Here is a 16,287-nt window from a genome sequence, read left to right on the forward strand (position 1 = left end):
GATAGATTTTTTTTTTTCTATAAATCCTTTTCAAGCTACAATCATTCATGTATCTGTTCTTTTATGTGTGTCCCAATGTGCTCTGTTTTTTTTTGATATTATTGTCCCTTGAGCTTGTTTAGTTGCAACAAAATTTATGGGATTTTGATGTGAAATTTAGAGTTACATAAATGGTTATCTGACGTCAGAGAGGAAAGAGCAGCAGAAGTACACTTGCTACCCTTGGTATCATGTCTACTGTCCTGGAACAAATGGTGCAATGGGAGAGAAAGAAATACACAGAATCTCTCTTGTTACGTTTGATCTCTTCGTCATCAGTGTTTTTTACTTATCAGCATTGTTGTGTAATATATTTGCGTTTTAAATTTTGAAGGAGGCAGTGGTTTTAACAAAACAATTTATACTGCTGTTTTACAAGGCAGTCAGTGGGAGAACTGGTCTCAGAGTTATGTTCCTCTACCTTAATGGAAAATAACTATATTTTAATAGAGCTTTGAGCTAAAGCAAGGTCATTGAAACAACATATTTTGCAATTGAATTTAAATGCTATGAATAAATTGCAAATAACAATGGCTGGTTTAGGGAACACAGTACTTCCTCATTTGGTTTGAATACAGACTGCCTAGTTTCTGGGTTAATTGAAAACGAACAAAAGACCAAGCACTTTAAATATAATTTTTAAAAAGTACCTGTCTGGAAATGATTTTGTACTGTTCTAAATCTTACAAGAACCAGCAAGGAGAAAAACAAACAGATCAGACATTTGTTAGGTTTTATTAATTAATTTCAATTCAATTCAGTTTACTTATATAGCGCCAAATTAGAACAAATGTCATCTCAAGGCACTTAAATAATATAGTCCAATTCAAGCCAATTGTAGTTCAATTCATTGTAATCATAATTAATTTCAAAATAATCAAATTCATTCATACAGTGCTCCTCCATCAAGGTGTGGTATCCCGGGGCCTCTGCCAGGGACAGACACAGACTGCAGCGAGTTGTGCGCTCCGCAGAGAAGGTGATCGGCTGCAGCCTCCCATCGATCCATGACCTGCACGTCTCCAGGACTATGGGGCGAGCAGGTCGGATCACAGCTGACCCTTCTCACCCTGCACATGGACTATTTGAACCACTCCCCTCAGGCAGGAGGCTTCGGTCCATTCGGACTAGAACCTCCTGTCACAAAAACAGTTTTTTCCCCCTTGCAGTCAGACTTATAAACACTTCATAATCACCTCATAACCTGCCCCAGTCACTTTACTTTACCATCAAATTGCACTAACGAAGCTGCACTGTTGTTGCTCTGTATATTGGTTACTGTGTATTGTTGTACACACCTTGTACATTTTGTATTCATATATTTTTATTCTTTATTTTTTATCATTATATCCCTGTTACATGTTTGCACCTTACGCCGCAGCAAATTCCTAGTTAGTGAACACTGTTCACTAACAATGGCAATAAAAACGAATTCTGATTCTGATTCTACAGAGCCAATTCAAAAACAATTTCCGAGCTAAGGAAACCAACAGAACCAACTGAAACTTCTCTTCAGTCCAATCTCCCGTCCTGAGCGTGCCTGAGGCGACTGTGGAAAGGAACGACTCCCTTATAACAGGAAGAAACCTCTGGCAGAACCAGACTCAGGAAGGGTGGCCATCCGCCTCTAGCCTGGGTGCCAGCCGAACTTAGCCCCGCCCATAAAAGTTTTGGTCGGGAAGTTCGGTCTGGCTCTGCTCAGTTGGGAAATCATTATGCCCGACCAAGAATTGGTCGGACCAATCAGATTGCCAGGGCGGGCTTTATACGATGATGGACAGATGATCAACAGGGACATTATCGACTACGTCACTAAAGAGCTGAACACGGCTGCAGCTGGAGAGCTAGGGTGTGTAGATTCTGCCATCGAGTCTGTTCTACAGGATCTCCACATTGCATTCATTTTGAAAGACGAACAGAGGAACGCGATAAAGGCTTTTATCGATAGAAAAGATGTTTTTGCCGTCCTTCCTACAACAAATGTGTGTGTTGCTTAATCTACGTCACATACTACGTTGCTCTGATTGGTTGTAGGTCTATCCAATTGAGCGAAGAGGCATTTTTTCTCCTGGTTCGGTTGAAACACGCCCCATACTCAAATCTCTATTGAGCGGTATCAGACTCACATTCTGACTAGAATCGTGAGTATGACGTAGTCAGGCTAATCCGCCTCCACCAGCTGGGGAGAAGACAGAAAAGAGAGGAAAAAACACTGTAACACCATTCAAAGGATATCTGTTGGAACAGGGAAACACAAGTTAATGACCACAATAATGTCACATACACATAATATCATTTGAAAAATTAAACGGAGGAAAAGAGAGTAAAGTGAGGAAAGGTGTGACAGATGAGCCCCCCCAGCAGTCTAGGCCTATAGCAGCTTAACTATGGGATGTTTCAGGATCACCGGAACGATTTCTAACTATAAGCTTTATCAAAAAGGAAAGTTTTAAGCCTGGTCTTAAAAGTGGAAAGGGTGTCTGCTTCCCGGACATTTACTGGCAGCTTATTCCACAAGAGAGGGGCCTGATAACTGAAGGCTCTGCCTCCCATTCTACTTTTAGAAACTCTGGAAACCTCAAGTAGACCTGCAGTTTGGGAGCGAAGTGCTCTGTTAGAAAAATATCTTACAATGAGATCTTTAGGATATGATGGAGCTCAGTCATTAAGAGCAAAACAATTATTTTGTTATAGTCAAAAACAAGGTAATAAACAAGGTATTAACTGTGAAACTAAACAAAGCACACCATTCCCACTATGAGAAAAGGTTTCATTTTGAATTTGAGGGGTCAGTGTTTTTTATTTTTTTTATTACATCTATAGGATTAGGTGGCCTGCGTGTGCAACCAGTTCAAAGAAGAACTGGCATTAAAAAGTTCAATTACAAACAAACCACAACTACGAGGCAAGAAACTTTTGACGCACTTCCTTTGTTGCCATCTGACCAGACACATCCTCTGTATCACTTTTTATGTATGAAAAACAGCCCTTGCCAAGAAACAGCTGGGGAACTTGGCAAAATGTAGCCAAGTGTGTGTATTTGAGAGTGTTTTTGTAAACGTGTATGTGTATTTGAATACATGTATGACAGAGCAGCTGACCTTTTCTTGGCTGTTTCTAATTTGCAGATCCCCCTCATGTTTTAGAATCCCACTTTCAGTAACCCCCCCCCTCCTCCTCCACGACTTTCCTCACTATAATGCTCTTGTAACTGTTAGCAGACTAGAGGACCCTGGTGACATAGCTCCATGGAGATCAGTGAGAATAAACCGGGTCAAATCTCTCTGTTTTGTACTGTAAAGTAATTACCCCCTGCTGCCTCCTCATTTATTCCTCTTTGGGTTGTAATACTGCACCACGTCCTAGCACGTAAAACTGATTTGGGAACTAAACAGTGAATGTTTAAGCTTTTAGTAAAGATGAAGCTGTATGAAATACTTGCAATATCTTTTAGTATTTAAATATAGATAAGTAGTTTGCTAAATATCTAGAATAACCCCTAACCCTCAACTATTAACTCGTGAGTGAGTTTAGGGGATCTAATGTTTTAGCTGTAATTAAAGGGATAATCCGGAGTAAAATGCACTTTAGGTCAATTTACGGGATGTTGGGAGTGCATACGTTGAGTTGACATCAAAATCATGTCATTCGGATGTGTTTTGAGAATTTTGATTTGACCGGTTTTAGCCAAAAGTCGTTAGCCTGGAGGAGAGTGGGGCATGTCTTATCGCCGCTACAAAACGCTATTTTTATACCTCTTCTACAGCTCCAAACAACATAACACTTACGTGGTAGTGAGTAGAGGGTCCCTAAAGCCAAACCGAAGTGTCCCGGGGTCTTCATGTGGTCGGATAGAGAGTCCAGAATGAATTTACTCAAGCCAGTATCTTTCCGGAAATGTTGCTGCTGCAGCTGCCATCTTTAGCGGAAAGCCCGTATGAGTTGAGAGCCGAGTGTGTTTTTTTTACAAACATAGTCCAGTATTTCTTTCGAAAGGTCCCACTCATGACAACAGAGGTACTCCTCTTCGGTGGCCATGGGCGCACATCGCCCACAGCCACACCACCAGTTGCCATCAACTCGCGGCTGGGTTCCAGCAATCTCCGCCTGCTGCATTTGTGTTGCTCTCCTTCTTTCCTCCTCTTCCAATTCTTTTAATTCCTCGTCTGTATATTCAGGTTTGAATTTGTATGGCAGGCCATCGAATTCAAAATCAAATCCAAAATATTCCTCTTCGTAGAGATCCTCTGCCATCCTGCTACGTTTTTTCTTTCCTGCTCTTCTCTGCTGCTCAATCAGCCTCTTCCGTCAACAGGAGGCTAGGTCACGCGAGACGTCACGTCACGTGACATTTTATAAAATTCCAACCTGTTAGTAAGCTAGGCTTTGCTGTTGCATACAACTTCATTTCACTTTCGAAAGAAATACTGGACTATGTTTGTAAAAAAAACGGCAACGGAATTGTGAATTTCCAGAGCGTGTTACTCCACACTCGGCTCTCAACTCATACGGACTTTCCGCTAAAGATGGCAGCTGCAGCAGCAACATTTCCGGAAAGATACTGGCTTGAGTAAATTCATTCTGGACTCTCTATCCGACCACATGAAGACCCCGGGACACTTCGGTTTGGCTTTAGGGACCCTCTACTCACTACCACGTAAGTGTTATGTTGTTTGGAGCTGTAGAAGAGGTATAAAAATAGCGTTTTGTAGCGGCGATAAGACATGCCCCACTCTCCTCCAGGCTAACGACTTTTGGCTAAAAACGGTCAAATCAAAATTCTCAAAACACATCCGAATGACATGATTTTGATGTCAACTCAACGTATGCACTCCCAACATCCCGTAAATTGACCTAAAGTGCATTTTACTCCGGATTATCCCTTTAAAGTTGAAATTAAAACCCCAATTCCAACAAAGTTGTGCTTTTGTGTAAAATGTAAATAAAAACTGAATGCACTAATTTTCAGATGGCAAAAAAAAAAAAGATTAATGAACAATAAAGCATAGAAAACATCTCAAATGTTTAAAGTGCAACACTAATTTCATGAAAAATATTATCTCATGAATTCAATGACAACACATCTCAAAAAGTATGGAGAAGGGCCAAGGCTGATTCTTTTTTTTTTTTTACTATTTTCGTAACAAAAAACGAACTGTTGATCACATAAAATGAAACATTAAACATATGAAACTGAGTAGTTGAGCACAGTTCACACAAGCATTCAGTGCTCCACTCTTTACACCAAGTTTACTTTACTTTATCAATGAAAGTATTGACGCTAATGGCTAATTGTGAACACTCACTGAGTTTGACAAGAAAAGATCCTAATAATGACATTTATGGCTTTCAGCCACAGGGATATTACACCTTGTGTGTTTATTGATGCTATTATTATTATTATTATGGTTTCTTTTCTAATCTAGCAGCTCTATGATAGCCTGTGAACATTTTTAGCACAAGTGGCCTTTATTGACAGGAAGAACACAGAAAAGTGGGCAGAGAGAAGGGGAGAATGTGGTGAACTTGGGCTGACCATGAGGAGGACTCACAGCTTCTGTACAGGGGGCGTCCGCTCGACCTGTTAAGCCACCTGGTGCCCTTGCCTATGAAATGAAAAATCTAATTTCACTAAACAAAAAACTAGAAATTGAAGCACAGACCTCTGCCGATGAGGTGGATGAGTCATTTGTGTTAATTGTAATTTAATGCATGACTGTATTTACTGCAGACTAATAATCTTCATATTGTGACCAGTGGTTGATCTTCAGAATCATAAGCAGCTATTTTACATTCTCTTCTTCAGAATGTTCTACCCATAACATTTATGGGAGCTAATTTTTATTATTAGCTCCCATTTTTATTACTTATATGCTTACAGATAAACACTCTGCATTGATGAGACTTCCCTTTATTTCTCTACTTCTCTGTTGCAGTGGTTTTGTTATGACAGTTGCCAATTAATTAGATTTCAGATGTTTCACATTGAGGTTATCGGGTTACATTCACATTCAGGGGTTCATGTTCTTGCCCCGTGTCCCCATCCACTGGCTAGTTTCGGTTTCAGACTGAAAGCACTGCTGCCACAAAAACATTGTATGTTATTTATATTCGATATTGTAACAGTACTAACTCCTTTTTTTCCAGATGCAATAGATGCAAGTACAGGATTTTTGGCCAATCCTGTGAGGCATTAATAGAAAAACTATTTAAGTTGTGTTACATGAGGGATATGTATCTATTTGAATTCTGGCTCATCTGCTAGGCAGAGGTCTACAGCTTCATTCTAAACAACCCTACAGGGCTTCGCTGTGTAGAGATATAAACGTTACCTCTAAAAGTGAAATATTTAACACACCCACAATTTACAACTGCTGTCACATTTTTTTGTGCAAAGGATGTTTGAACTAAATAACTCCGAGCAGCAGTAAGAATACGAGGTGTGCTAACATGACTTTAGTCGGGAAACTTGAGCGTCCCTGGAACAGTCAAGTTGTGTTGGCCTCATTTGAACTGCCTGTTTTTTCAGCTGTGTTGTTCTTTAATCACTGAACCAAGTGCATCTTGGGAGCATTTTAATTCCAGAGTGACCTACAGTTACAGAGACAGTGATGGCATGCCTCATTGCTTGTACACAGACAAACAGTACATGTTTGTGTGTCCAACAGTCCAGCTCATTGGTTTAGCTAAAATTTGAACATAGTTGCCTACCCATCATTTGGATTGATCCAGAAATCTGTAGATGATGTTTGTAAGTAGCCATATCTGTGCTGTTTAGGCTGGGTTTAAAAAAAAAAACTCAGTCTGTTACTGGCTAAATTGACTGTGATGGCAAGTACAGTGGCAATACTTTAGGAGAGATGAGTACTGTGAAGAGGCCTTTATGGGGGTTTTCAGTTGTTTGCTCTCCATTCCAGATCTGCAGCTGCTAAAGCACCAACCAGCCTGAAAATGTCTGAGAGGAAGCTGGACAGCTTTAGACGAAGCTGGATGGTGGCACTCGTGCTTCTGTGCAATCCAACGATGGTAGGACTACCTCCACACACACATACACGCATGATATACTCAATGGAATACATTTACATGTGTGGAGATCAGACGTTTATCAGCTTTATCGAAGTAAACCCACTGTCCCAGTGGGGGCAGTAACCACTTAATCCAACCTTAGATTTATTTACCGTGTGTATGTTGGAAACTTATTAAAGAGCGGAAAAGCCGCTGCTGGAGGTTACTGATTGGCTATATCATAGTTTCCATGTTGCTCAAATTAATTTGATAGATTGTTGTGTGACTTTCTCTACCAGCATGATGAAGAATAGGACAGTATTACCTTGATACATCACAAGTGGGCTAATACACAGCCAAAATTTTACTCAGTACTTGTATATTACTCATTTTTTATTTGTATAGAGAGGCTTTTTTTTTGTCTTTTCTTTCTTATTGAAAGATCTAAGAGGAATTAAATAAGATAAAGTGAAATAAAAACTAAATTAAATTAAATGATACTTTATTATTCCCAAAGGAAATTGTAATGTTGCAGTAATTTTTTTTATAAATATATATTTTTCAGTAATCATCTTAAACTGTTTTCCAATGTTGCTGGCAGGAATGACCTCCTGAACCTGAACTTTTATGTTGCAGAGCTCTGAGCTGATTCACATAGTTTAAACTCTTATGTCATGTAGAGGAGGGGCAGTATTGTCCATGATGTTTATTAATTTGTGCCGCATTCGTCTTTGACAAACTCAAACACCAAATACTTTAAATAAGCATAAAGAAGTCGATATTTGCTTATGAATCTTATCTGAAAACAGTCAGGAAAAGGGATAAGCTACAGGTTAGAAGTCTGTCACATCACTAAAAAAAATGTGTTATTAACCGCTCAGCCAAACACAAATGACAAAAGCAATCAAAAAGTCAAAACAATTACGTTTCAAAATCCCAAAAGTTTGATTCACAAATTCACGTCAGCAGCTGTGCTCTTGATGCTGGAGGAATGTCTGCTGAGGACAGATCTCAGATCAGCTCAGCTCAGCCACAACACGGGGCAAACTGAATGGAAACCACACACCAAACCACACTGCTTGGATGCCGAATTACAAAGATAATAATATTTCATTCACCTTACAGCTTTGGATGGAGTTACCATCATAGTTAAATGGTTCAGCTTACATTTTCATGGCGGGTATGTCCTGTCAAGGGTTCAGCCAAGATATTTGCTGCAACCTGAGCGCACTAGAGGGTGGGGAAGAATCTTTTCTGTGGTTGCGCTGATATATCAGTGTATTATTTGATCTTAGCTAATTTATAGTTTAGAAAACCACCAGGGGTAAAAAGTAGGCAAGTGCTGTTAGTGATCCTCAACATTCTATTAATGTGGCTCTGCACAGAATCAGCCACTGAGGGTTATAACTCCAAACTTTAGTTTTTAGAGTAGGTGCACAGCACTCTGCCAGTATGAAATCGTCTACTTTGCCTCTCAATCCACCAAGCATTAATCTGATTCTCTGAGCTGCTTGTAGCCCCTCCAACATCTGCAACTTTTTCCACTTTGGTCTTGACAAAATTAGAAAATTATTCTGCATCAGTTTGAGAACTAAACAATCCTCTGGCATCCAGGAAAAATACTTTTTCTGTGATGAAGGCAGAACAGTTAGCTAGCTAGTTGTCAGATAAAAAAAAAACAACAAAAAACATACAACATGGTTGGCTTGTCAGACACTAATGCATTGTTGTTGAAGGTCTATTTATAACATCATTCTGTGCAGAATTCACTTCTGCTCACCCTTTGTACTCACTCCCGCAGCATCATGAATTTAGAAATTTACACCGGCCCTAAAAATCTGTTTAGCATTCAAACTGAGTCCCAGTATTTTAACATGTTTTAAGTAACTTCTGTGTACTACATGTAACATGGTTACATGCAGATCTCTGAATGTCCTTTACTTGAACTTGAAGTATTTATAATGCACACTTTTTATTGAAGTTTAACACACAAGTAATACAGACAGGGAGAGATCAATTCACTCAATCAGGAACCATCTAGGTTGGAAATATGCTCCTTTTCGTAAATGGGTTTAGTATAAAAACAAAACAAACAAAAAAACAAACAACCACAACATAGACCACCACAATGATAAGCAGTATTAATTATAAGAATGGAGTAGAAAATCAAATCAAATCATTTCTTGCATAGTTTTCTGTCCTCATCTTGAGTCTTTTTTGTCTTTGTGTTTGTTTTTTTGGTTGCAGACTGATTTTCTCATGTCAATAAGCAAACTGAAGCTTGTGTGACTTTATGTTGTCTGCATTTTTGTTGTTGTGTGTCCTGTCTGTTTCTTTCTGTTGTTACTTGAATTCCCCTTTTTGTCTTTTATTCTCGTAAACTGGCTCTTTCTTAAGTTGAAAAAAACAAAACATCAATGGAATTCTTTGTGCCCGACCAACGGATTCAGCAGGTATAGAAAATGGATGGATGGATGGAATTCTTTGCTTATGTTCTATGCACACTTTCTCTCTTTCTTCTTCCTTGCAGTTTATGGTGAAGGCAAGCATGGACCTTAATGAAACCCAGCAGGAGCATCCAACTAATGTGTACCATGACACAGGAGTCACCAGGAACAAGATAGTTACAGCACAGTTTGAGTGCTATCAAAAGATAATGAAGGACAACTCCCACATCAGACAAGGTAGTGTTGATGTTGTTTCATGTTTCTGAATGTTAAAGCTTTTCTTGATTGAGTAATGGCAAGAAATAAACTTAAAACACAGCTTGCAAAATTGTACAAGTGTCTTTGATGGAGAGTTCATATTTCCATTGTCTGAACAGTAAAACAGAGTGAAGTTTTAGTGTTTGTAATGAGGTTGGAGAACAGTGATCGTGCTTCCCAGTTGTTTTTGTGGCTCAGATGCGTATCTGTGGTTTCAGAGCCCATGTGTAATCGTACTTGGGATGGCTGGCTATGCTGGGATGACACGAAAGCAGGAGTTACATCTGAGCAGCACTGCCCGGACTACTTCCAGGATTTTGATCCTTCAGGTGATATGTGCAACTTATTGTAGCCAAACATGTAGGGTTCAGTTTTGAGACAAAAACTGAAAGAAGTTGTGATTCTCAAATAGGCTTGAATGTGATAAAGTTCAGTTTGTCTAGACTGAGAAATCCCTTTTGGCATCATTAGAGATAAAGCACAACAGAACTGCAAAGGACATTATACTACTGATTTCCCTTGCTGAGTAACAAACTAATCCTTGTGCAATTTGTTTTTGAACAGTTTTTTGTTCTAAACTCATCTTAAAATGATTACTTTTCATAATTCCACAGATAATTTTTCATATTGACTAACCTTAACTGTTTTTTTGGAGAATTTAGTAGATACATTTAATATCTTCTGCCCTTCATGTAGAACGCACAGCATGGATACTTAGATAATTAAGTTTGTTTAAAAAAAAACTGTGGGGTTTGTGGGGTTTTTTTTGTTTTCTTTTTAACTTTTTATTTATACATTTTTTCCTGCAGAAACGGTCACAAAGATCTGCACTGATAATGGTCACTGGTATATGCATCCTGTGAGCAACCGGACATGGAGCAACTTCACTCGCTGCAATTTGCACACCAATGAAGGCAGAGTGGTAGGTAACGTCATAAAAGGGCATTACAGCACCTAATACCTGACTCAGGATTACCACTGACCTTTTAGTCAGTGTCGAGCCAATTACTGTACATTTGCTTTGACCAGACGATAGTAAAAGGTCACAAATGTGCACCTCTTACACGTTGGGTTGTCTGGAGTAGACAACTATTTCACATACATACCGTAGACTTAACTGAACCTAAACACTAAAGTCATTCTTGCATCTGATGAAATGTGCTAAAAGGATTCTGTAGTTCTGCTAAAACTGTATTTTCAGCATACAGCACATAAAGAAAAAGACTAAATCAAATATTTTGATTTCTGTCTCGTGTCCTTCCAGACGGCGATGAATCTTTTTTACTTAGCCCTCATAGGACACGGACTGTCACTCACCTCCCTCTTAATCTCCCTTGTTATATTCTTCCATTTCAAGTGAGTCCACATTTCTCACCTCAGCATGCTTCGTTGAGAAGTCTTTGCATGAATTATACATGCTGTGAGGTAACATTTATAGTAATGTCTTTTTTCTTGCAGAAGTTTGAGTTGCCAAAGGATCACCCTTCACAAAAACCTCTTCTTCTCTTTTGTTCTGAACTCTGTGATCACTATCATTTGGCTGACTGCAGTGGCAAACAACCAGGAGCTGGTGCAGAGGAATCCAGTTAGTTTATTTCTTTATTATTATCCATTGGTCTTTTTCACTGCTGCTTTTATTAAATTTTAATATATGAATTGAATTAACCAGCTGGAAATATGCTTTAAAACTGTCCTGCTTGATACAGCCACCATCTTTTGTTATGTGAATGTTTTTCTTCCTCAGACGAGCTGTAAAGTGTCCCAGTTTATTCATCTGTACCTGTTTGGCTGTAATTACTTCTGGATGTTGTGTGAGGGAATCTATCTGCACACTCTCATCGTGGTAGCTGTGTTTGCAGAGAAGCAGCACCTCATGTGGTACTATCTCCTGGGATGGGGTAAGTGGGGTATATTGGCAAATTAAACACAATTACAGCTGTGCAAGCTTTTCAAGATCTTCTGTAGGTTTTAACTTCAGTCCTATTTTCTTCACAGGCTTTCCTCTCATTCCAGCTTCCATACATGCCATTGCTCGGAGTTACTACTACAACGACAAGTAAGTTAAGGCTACTGTTTATGACAATCAAAAACAATAGTAAATTCAACAGAGAACTTCAAATAAATTACATCAAATGTAATAAAAACAAATATTCATATATTCAACAAATAATAACCTATCAAATGAATCACTCCACTGAACTGCTCCCAAATCATTTCTGAGAAAAGCTATCTGTGTAATTGGTCACATATCATGTGATGCACTGATACTGTTGTGTAAACTCTGCTGTTTTGTTCTTCGTTGTAGTTGTTGGATTAGCTCCAAAACATCGCTACTCTACATCATCCATGGCCCAATATGTGCTGCTCTTTTGGTAAGGGGGCTTCCTCTTTCTCCTGACACCAATCAAAAACAACAGATGAAATCACAACATGTCAGTTTACTCAAATAAAGCTTGCACAATGAGCACAGTAATCTGCTTTGGTCCTGTTAGTGGACACCATGGGGGGCCTGCAAACAGGGCACAGTTTCAGAGCGTGTTAGATTGTGTTTTTCTTGTGAAATCAATTCATCTGCTCCTCTGAGAACCCCCCCATGGCTCCCTACGTTTGTGTAGTTTTCTAGGAATTTACCCAATCAGTACACTGGCACGCTACAGAGACAACTCTGTCCCTTTAGACACCTTCAGTACTGAATTTTTATATTAAAAGAATTTTAGAAGGTGCCATGGATTTGCACATAAATCTCTTTCTTTTAGGAGGTAAATGATTTGTCAGTTAAGAATCAGGGTCTCAACAAAGTAATGGAAAATGTTGACTTTTTCAGCATAAAAATGTTTTTCTTCTTCATGAAACAGTGCTTAAATCAATAAGATTAAAGGCAGATGTTCCAGATTAGGAGTTGGTGTTTGGAACCTTCTTATGGAGTGACTGGTGGAAACCGCCACGTTTAAACCTATGACCTCTAGGGCCCATTGTTCTTTTTGTAAGTGAAGTGTGTGGTTTCATCATGGCACGATCAAACAAGCTCTCTAAGACCCTCTGGAGAAAAAAAAAAACATTTTTAGATAAATGAACTGTTAAGAAACACAAGTTCTAGTACTAACACTGCCTACAGTGCTGTCGGAGCAGAGATATGCCTCTCTACTTTCAAGAATATCTTGAAGATTCATCTCTTTAGTGAACACCATCTCCCCTAACACCTCTAATACCCCAACTTACCTAACCTGCGCTTGTTTGCATTTCTGTGCTTGTTCTACTGATAATCTGTAGTTCAGATAGATTTATATTGATTTACTACTCAATGTATAGACCAGAGTTTCTTACTACACTGAAGCTTTAATGTTATTTCCTCACTCCAGATAGATGCCTGTGCAAAATGGCTTAATGTACATGTACAAGTATTTAGACAGCAAATTTAGACCTTTTGTTTTATTCGGTCTCTTAGAACACTAATTTGATCTGCAATTAACTTTTAAAGCCATTGGTGCATCCATTTTCAAATTTTGTGTGGGGTTGATGTGTTGCCTCAGGGACTTGGCATCTTGCAATCATCGATTTAATGTTAATCCAGTGCTTGTGAGGCCTTTCACCTGGACAGCTATACTCAGTACAGAAGCAGCTCCACCACAGTGGCTCTGAAAGAATAAATGAGTAATTATGTAATGGCCTTTTTCGAACATAGATTTAATAATATATGCTGTTATATATATATACATATAATAATATGCTGAACTATTTATTTTTTGTCTTATCAGGTCAATTTGTTCTTTCTTCTAAACATTGTGCGAGTTCTCATCACCAAGCTGAAGGTGACCCATCAAGCAGAGTCGAGCCTCTATATGAAGGCAGTACGAGCCACCCTCATCCTGGTACCTCTACTGGGAATTCAGTACGTCCTGCTTCCCTACAAGCCTGAAGGACGAGTATCCTCTGAAATATATGACTACATCATGCACATACTGATGCATTACCAGGTGAGACGGCGGTCATTGCTCAGTGTGAAGGCAAGGCCAGGCAAGTTTATTTGTGTAGCACAATTCAACAACAAGGTGATTCAAAGTGCTTTGAGTGAAGGGTTGAGTTACATGGTCATTTTTTCAGGCCGATTGTCTGAGGCTTCCTTGAAAATAGTACTTTAAAGAATATAGAATAAACAAAGAACATGTATTTATATACATACATATATATATGTATATGTTTATGTGTATATATATATATATATATATATATATATATATATATATATATATATATATATATATATATACATATAAATACCCCTGCTGTGTAAATGCATGTCCACTTTATAGTTTTAGAATGCTACTGTAAAAGGTCACTGCCTGCATTCACTGTTGCATTCATCTGTGAAGTGCTGTTACCTTTTAACATATCATTTATTAGGAAACTTGATTATATGGCCGCTCTGTCCTCTATTGAAAGAGGCATTCATTTGTCTGAATCAAATTGTTGCCAGGGTCTCAGCCTTATTATTTGCTTAGCTTTTAGTTGAAGACGAACATTGTAATAAGCCCCTGAGGAAAATCTGTTTATGTTGTTGTTCGGGGAAGAAAAGCAGGAAGGAAGACACGAATTATCTGAGCTGAAAGGGGAAGAAGTCAGTTGGATGCTGACAAGATGCTATCTGATCATCCTGAGCTGTCCGAGCCTGGCCAGCACAGGAAATATGTCTTGAGCAATAGTCTGCATCAGATCTCAAAATGCCTTTATTTGAATTAAGTTTATCTGCTTCTTAGCACTTTAGAGCTTAAAATCTTGTCAAGAAAAATCTTTCTTCAGACTTGTTACTAAGCTGTATATCTCTTTTTTTGTATTTTTTTTTATTCCAGGGTCTGCTTGTGGCTACTATCTTCTGCTTTTTCAATGGAGAAGTAAGTTGGGGTTATTCCCTTTCATTTATTTTATTTTTTTTTTTAGACCTGCAAGCACACACACAAACTCTTTCACACTTCCCCTTTGTGATCAGGTTTAGAGCCCAGACAACATTCTCAGCCTTGACCCCATGGTGGGGAAGGGCTTTGCCTTCAGAGGCCCAATCCTGCAGTGGCTTTCTTGACTCTGAAAATTATTGTAAAGAAGCCATGGACTCTAAACTGAATGTTATGTGAATAGTGTGCATTAAAAATAGCCTGTATTTGCTTGAAGTAAATTCTGTAAATGTAAGTACAGAGGGCTATATAAAGGGCTTTAACAAAGCAGCAAATTATGTCATGAACATGCTAGAAAACATTTAGCAACGTATTTTTTCCAGCTAACTTTAGCTACGTCAACATTAGAATGAATTGGCAGCACTGGACACTGCAACCTATGACAAAGCCACTGGGTGAGGTGTTCCTTGCTCTTGCAAGGCTTTAAATTGCCAAGCTGAAATCAGTGACAATGTCGGTCTACTCTTTTTATGCCGCAAAGTTTTCACTGCATAAGAAAATGGATGTGTTTTTTTTTTTTAGTCTCACACTCTGAGTCTTGAGAGTCCTGAGAAGTATGTTAGCATTATTTCGGCTGAGCATGAACACAGGCAACATAGTTAAATACTGTCAGTAACTGACATCTCATTGGTTTCATCTATTTAAAAAAACTCACAATTTGTTACACTCACGACCCATCCAGGGTGTACCCTGCCTCTCGCCCAATGACAGCTGGGACAGGCTCCAACCACCCCATGACCCTGAGTTGGATTAAGCGGGTATAGAAAATGGATGGATGGACAATCTGTTACACCAGAGGGAGTTTTACTCTTTTAGTTGACTATTTATCAGTTTATCTCTACCCTGCACTACTGTGTAGGATTCCCTAGTCTGTAACTAGTTATGCTCCATACTTCTATAGAAATATTAACACTAGAAATCTTGCTAGGATAAATCAATTCAAGGAGGCTATATTTGTTTAATGTGCTATGCTGTTGTCAGAAATGGCTTAAGTGTGTTGAGCCCCGTTAAAAATAGTTTTTCCAACTTAAAATACCCTCAGACAGACTGTTGTTCAATGCAATTAAATTCAGTTTATTAATATAGCGCCAAATCACGACAAATATCATCCCAAGGCACTTCAGCGATACAGTCCAATTCAAGCCAATTAGAGTCTAATTCATTGTAATCATAATCCAATCAAATCCAATTTAATACATTCAAAATTAGTCCAATTCATACATATAGAGCCCATTCAAAAAGAAACCAACAGACTGCACCAAAACATCTCTTCGGTCCACCCCCCCGAGCATGCACGAGGGGACAGGAAGAAACCTCTGGCAGAACCAGACTCAGGAAGGGTGGCCATCCGCCTCAACCTGCTGGGGTTTGAGAGGACAGAAAAGAGGGGACAACAAACACCGTAACACCGTTCAAAGGATATCTGCTGAGAAAGAAAAACACAAGTCCATGGCAAAAATAATGCCAAATGTATTTAATATCATGTGAGGAAATAAAAAGGGGGGGAAAAGAGAGCAAAGTGAGGAAAGGTGTAACATAGGAGATACTCCAGCAGTCTAGGCCTATAGCAGCTTACCTATGGGATGTTTCAG

General features: G+C 38.9%; 1 protein-coding gene across 2 annotated transcripts in view; it reads left to right on the forward strand.

Annotated features, from left to right (window-relative positions):
• Positions 1-16,287, forward strand: part of LOC142396378 (calcitonin gene-related peptide type 1 receptor) — a 47,840-nt gene that overhangs the window by 21,034 nt on the left and 10,519 nt on the right. For both annotated transcript variants that reach the window (XM_075479030.1, XM_075479031.1), the window contains exons 2-12: positions 6,957-7,065; positions 9,575-9,728; positions 9,968-10,078; positions 10,559-10,671; positions 11,014-11,105; positions 11,208-11,334; positions 11,494-11,647; positions 11,745-11,805; positions 12,055-12,121; positions 13,505-13,723; positions 14,597-14,638. In XM_075479030.1, coding sequence (XP_075335145.1) covers positions 6,991-7,065; positions 9,575-9,728; positions 9,968-10,078; positions 10,559-10,671; positions 11,014-11,105; positions 11,208-11,334; positions 11,494-11,647; positions 11,745-11,805; positions 12,055-12,121; positions 13,505-13,723; positions 14,597-14,638 — 1,215 coding nt within the window. In that variant the 5' untranslated portion in view covers positions 6,957-6,990. The remainder of the gene's footprint in view (positions 1-6,956; positions 7,066-9,574; positions 9,729-9,967; positions 10,079-10,558; positions 10,672-11,013; positions 11,106-11,207; positions 11,335-11,493; positions 11,648-11,744; positions 11,806-12,054; positions 12,122-13,504; positions 13,724-14,596; positions 14,639-16,287) is intronic.

Source organism: Odontesthes bonariensis, chromosome 12 (genome assembly GCF_027942865.1).
Source record: "Odontesthes bonariensis isolate fOdoBon6 chromosome 12, fOdoBon6.hap1, whole genome shotgun sequence".
NCBI lineage: Eukaryota > Metazoa > Chordata > Actinopteri > Atheriniformes > Atherinopsidae > Odontesthes > Odontesthes bonariensis.